General features: G+C 41.8%; 1 protein-coding gene across 1 annotated transcript; it reads left to right on the top strand.

The window, feature by feature from the left end:
• Positions 1 to 2,652: 2,652 nt before the first annotated feature.
• amn (amnion associated transmembrane protein) lies at positions 2,653 to 5,058 on the top strand. Its single transcript, XM_038701660.1, has one exon. It carries the CDS (start codon positions 3,504 to 3,506, stop codon positions 4,923 to 4,925), a length of 1,422 nt encoding a protein of 473 aa, XP_038557588.1. The 5' UTR covers positions 2,653 to 3,503; the 3' UTR covers positions 4,926 to 5,058.
• Positions 5,059 to 5,452: the final 394 nt, after the last annotated feature.

Consider the following 5,452-nt stretch of genomic DNA (forward strand, 5'->3'; position numbering starts at 1 on the left):
CCACCTAACCTTGTGAACCTAGTTATGTGTAGAAGCAGGTATAGTGTTCAGTGAAATTACAATAGTCAAGTGCGCTACATTATTGAGCAACACACCAAGAAAATGTCTAGTTACAGGTAGAGGCTCTAGTGTGGCTTATCAGTGGAGAGTCCTTAGAAACGGCCACTGCGCTCTGGTGGAATTTCTCAGAGGCTGCAGGGATTTCATGTACTGAAGGAGAAGCTGTGGGCAGCAGATGTGCCTACTGAATCACATCCAATCATTGACCAATGCAGACTGATGGCTTTTCTGTTGTTGCAGTACATTAGCAGAATTAGAGTAAACTACTAACATCCTTTTTTTCCCATTTTGGTCATAAAGAACTGGATGATTTGTGAGAGAAAGAGACTGTTTGTTGGGAAAATCACCGATGGCCATAACACAGACAAGCAGAAGACGCATGATGGGTGTGCAGAGGAGCGTGTCACCAGTCAGGAGGACGGATTCACTCCACATCTCTTTATCACATCGTACACTTAAACTCTGAGATCTCACCACACCCCATTTAAAGGAAAAAACACACTATTGGTTTTATATTAATTTGGTTTGTCATTTTCTCCTCAAACCTTGTTGAGTTTCCCAACTTACAGGACAGCATACGAGGAAAAGAAAAAACAAGAACTGAACCGACTAACAAACTGAATCTATCTCAGACTGTTTAGACTATAAGGGAGATTTGGTGGTGTATTTTGAGAACTTGTTAACCAATTGCACTTAAAAAAACAGAACTGTACCTCGTTCAGTGTTATTGTTAAATAAGTAAGCTAAGAAGCCGTTCTGGTATTTTCATTCTTCTACTCCTCCTTGAAAACAATCCAGGTTAAGCGCTGTGCATTCATCACTATGGAAGTGCTTACACAATACTGACACACAGGATGCAGAATTAACGGTCAACCTCTTATTCTCTCTCTATGGAAAAATACAGCCTTCCTAGAAAACAGCATCAAGGGATTAGGTTGAAGTGTTAGGTGTGCCGGCATGAGCCCTGCACTGATGCGCCACGCTGGACTTGACTTGCCTGACATGTAACTATTCATTATACTATATAAACTATAAAGTGTTAGGTGTAGTGTCAGACATTGCTCAATAGTGCAACTTAACACCACTTCTGCTTCTACATGTGACCACATTAATTTTGTTATGTCAGGTGTAGTGTTGGTGTGGCATACCTGTGCTTACACCATTAAGTGTAGTGAAGCACAGGCAATCGTGTTAATGTGTTAGCGTTACACCTAATTAAAAAGCACATCGCCTTCCCCACATGTGCATGACAGCTGTGTAGCCATTGTAAGTCTATGGACATTGTAGGTGTAATGTCAGAGATTGGTCAGATCGCAGATGTCTTGTCAGATGCTACTTAGGCATTTGAGGTACTGGATTGCATGTATATTGATATGTTCCACCCCTCATAAACAGTTATGCCTAACAGCACTGCTCCGACACAGTATTTATCAACATATCAGTCCTGCTGCCTTCAGTTGCTACAAGGATTTTGTGAACTGAAGAAGAGGCTTTTTCATACAGTTAAAAGCAGCTGTGGAATGCAGATTCTGTAATGATCATCCACATTCAATTAGGCCAATGCAGACTTGACTTTCCTGCTTTAACCACTGATTTTGGTTGGAGAGTGTTTAATTGAAAATATCCTTAAAATATTTTTATAACAATTCATCTGTTGTTGCAGAACCATTCCCAGCATCAGTATAAACTGCTAACATCATGTTTATGTGTTGTTTTCTCCTCATCCTGAGTTGGTTGAAGGTACGAGGGAAAGATACTGAGTTTCCCAACTTAAAGGACAGCATAGGGGGAAACAAACTGACTGACAAACTGACACCTATAAGTTCTGAGTAAGCTAAGATGGTGTTCTGGTATTTTCATTCCTCTACTCCTCCTTGGAAAGTACATAAGTGCTGTGCATCCATCACTCCATAGTGTGCTAAGGAAGTCCTTACACAATAATGACACACAGGGTGCAGAACAAACAGTTAATCTCTTTTTTTCTCTCTGTGTACAGCTTTCCTAGAAGACTTCACTGAGGGATTAAGTGGAAGTGTTTGGTGTTATGTCAGGTGTGGCAACATATTGCTTCACACCTGCTGGCGTCAACCCTACACAGTTACGCCACAATGGATGTGTTGAGAACAAACCCGCTTGACACCGTTCTTGATCATAAAAGTTTATTAAATCAAGGAGTTCAGCATCAATTACAAACTCTGCAGTAGCTTGGAGAGTGACCCAGCATATATAGGATATGTTTAGGTATCTGTTAGGTACCATAGAAGGGTTTGAGTCTGCAAAGTAAAAGGTCAAACCCATAGAAGGGTACAATACTATTTTGAGGTAACAAAACAAGGGGTTAGAGGTCAAATTTTATAGAAGGGTTCAGTCCCTACATAACCACCAATCACTGCTCTCCCCGTAGAAGGTCACTGACCCTCTGTCTTGCTGCTACAGTGCTATTTTGAACTGTTATGAGTCAAATGCATAAGTATTGGATACTACAGATGCGACACTGCCATTAGCTCGATAGTGCAGCATACATTACCACTGCGGCTTCAGTTAACACCACACCCGCTTCTAAATGTGACCAAGCTAATATTGTTATGTCAGGTGTTGGTGTGGTGAAAATGTGGTTTTGCAAGTCAGTGAGGGTGTATGTGTTCTTTTGTTATCCAGAGTCCTGGTTACAAGAAGCAGGTTTAGCTTACTGCTATGTATGGAGATCTTTGCTGCTTGAATAACTAATACAAACAGAGCAGTTTACTTCCTGATTATGTGAAGTTCTCACAAAAGCAATAGTAAAAGCAGCACACTACAGAGTTGCAAACGTGCATGATGAAGAGGCTCAGAGATCATACAGATATATATCTGATTATGGTCCTGATCTTCATTTCTTCTTCTGGTCCCAACAGAAAGTTAAGAGTTGTTAAATTTCATAGTTAATGCAGTTTTATATCTGTAACTTATTTTGATGTCATATTAATTTTAACAAGAAAAGAGCTAAAGTATAAAACTTGCTTCCTTTGAAGGCATCTGCATGTTGCTGTACAAACCTTAAACATTAGTTTGAGATTTTAACTTTAATAGAATTCCTAATGTGTTGTTAAAACAGTTCATAGTGAAAACCTCAGCAAAGTTAGTTTAGCTTGGACCAGTTAAGATAAGGGAATGGGAGAAGGATTTATTCCACACATGAATAACCACTGATCTCACAAGTGTTCAAGATATTGTGATGGTAAACAAACACATAAAACAAAAACATTAATGCATAAAACCTGTTGTCTTAAAGCAGGTCTGTTCTTGCATAAAATGTAAATCTTTTACAGGTCACCTGCTTGAGCAGGTTGGTGAGGTTCAGAGCACATCAACTTTATTGGTAAGCTGTGTGGAGTCATTTCTTAATCACAGGGTTGGATACAAAGGTCACCTAATTTTCTCCCAGTCTGTCACAAAGGTTCAGGATGCTGAAAACACCAGACGTGCTCCTTTTCTGCTGTGTTGTCGGGGCAGTGAATGCCTTGTACAAACAGTGGATTCCTGACAACAACTATGAGAATAAGATCAATTGGGACAAGGAAGCTGTTCCGTGTGGCAACGACATAGTTCAGTTTTCCGCCCAGAGACAAGTGTCTGTGTTTGTGGAGACCACACATGCTGTGCGTGAGATGAGGCTGCCAGCTGATGGAGAGTTCATACTGAATTCAGGAGCTGGATTTTACGTTGTGAGCAGACAAGAGGCAGACTGCGGAGCAGGTGTCATGACCCAGTTCAAAGATTCAGAGTCTCATCAGTGGTTTAACCCAGCTCTGTGGCAGGCGGCTGCAACTCTGGATGACCTGCAGCATGTAAAGGTATTATTCTCAGTCCATGAGGAGAGTGTCCCTTGCCAGTATGACGATGTGGTTTTTAAAGCCAGCTCTTCTTTCAGGGTGGACACCAGCTCCAGTAAATCCACCATTCCTGTCAAATCTGTGTCTGTGCTGGGGAGGATGTTTGATAGCAGATCTGAGTTCTCCCAGTATCTCAGCTCGCACTCGGGCCGGCTGCAGTTTCACGGATCCTCTGCTGTCACTGTTGGAAGCCCGGGCTGTGGGGATCCTTCTGGCTGTGACTGTGGGAATTCTGTAAACCATCAGTGGATCTGTAGCACTGTAACATGTGCCACTCTGAGCTGTAAGAACCCTATCCTCCCTGTAGGACACTGCTGTGATGTTTGTGGTGCCATTGTCACCATCCATTACACCGCTGCTTTCAACCTGCAAACTTACAGGCAACGAGTGCATCACCTATTTCTTGTCCTGCCACAATACAAATCCATGCAGCTGGGCATGTCTAAAGTCTTCAAATCACAGCGGTTGATGGGGATCGTCCCTTTTGGCACCTTACCTGAGATCCAGGTGGTTATCCAGGATGGAGAGGAGGGAACACAGTCAGACACTCTGGCCTGGGACATAGTGACAGATGCCCGTACTCATGGCTCCAACCTGGGAATCATTGGGGCTGAATTTCAAGCCTCCTCTGGGAGCAGCAGTAATCAATCTAGAGGCAGTGCTGGGATGGTGGTTGGAGTTGTGTTTGGAGTTTTAATTGTGATTACACTCATCATTGTTGTTGTTGTTCTGATTCATATGGGGATTGTTCAAGTACCATCACTGCCTTCGCTGCCATCTCTGAACATCTTAAGAAGGAACACTGATGTTGGAGAGCTTGGTGGCCCTCTTGATCGTGGCTTTGATAATCCCATATTTGACAACCTAAACATGCTTCCTGATATTCCCGGTCTGTGTAGGACTGAAACCAATAATTCAATCTCCTTGACTCAGACAGGTATACACTTTGTAAATCCAGTTTATGATGAGAATGAAACTGATTTTAATGCCTGAAATTGACGGCAATAAACAATAAATCATTATATACCTTTATAATAATTCATCAATGTAAGTAAACGTATAAAAACATGCTGACAGACACAGAGCTTTTAATTACCAACAAATAAAAGGAATTGCTGGCAGACAATTGTGTACTTTTGTCCTCATTTATATCACACTCATGAGCAGTAAGGTGCAATAAAACTGCAATAAATTACAAACAAACCTACTGCTGCACAGATATCTTACATTGTTGTTACCACTAGATGACATGTCTGTGAAAAAATCCCCCATATGTACCATAGCGTTATGTACCTAGTTATGTAACCTGAATAAATCTCCCTTTACACTGGCGCTCTTGTACATGACTCCTGCATATGCACTTTCCCTACTCAGCTCTGCTTCAAAATTGTGCCTCCCCAGGTAAAGGCTCTTTGAACTCATTGCCTGCTATCAATATTCAAAGCGACCAGGGTGTTGGTAAGCTTTCTGTTGTGCTCCATTACGCAAAGGATGATGATAGGCATAATGAGGGGTGGTGT

The sequence above is a fragment of the Micropterus salmoides genome, unplaced genomic scaffold (assembly GCF_014851395.1).
Source record: "Micropterus salmoides isolate LMB-PRFRI ecotype aquatic unplaced genomic scaffold, ASM1485139v1 Ms_hic_scaffold_10, whole genome shotgun sequence".
Classification (NCBI taxonomy): Eukaryota; Metazoa; Chordata; class Actinopteri; order Centrarchiformes; family Centrarchidae; genus Micropterus; species Micropterus salmoides.

Excerpts from the sequence above, each read along its gene's own strand:
- amn (XM_038701660.1), top strand. The coding sequence starts at position 3,504 with ATGCTGAAAACACCAGACGTGCTCCTTTTCTGCTGTGTTGTCGGGGCA.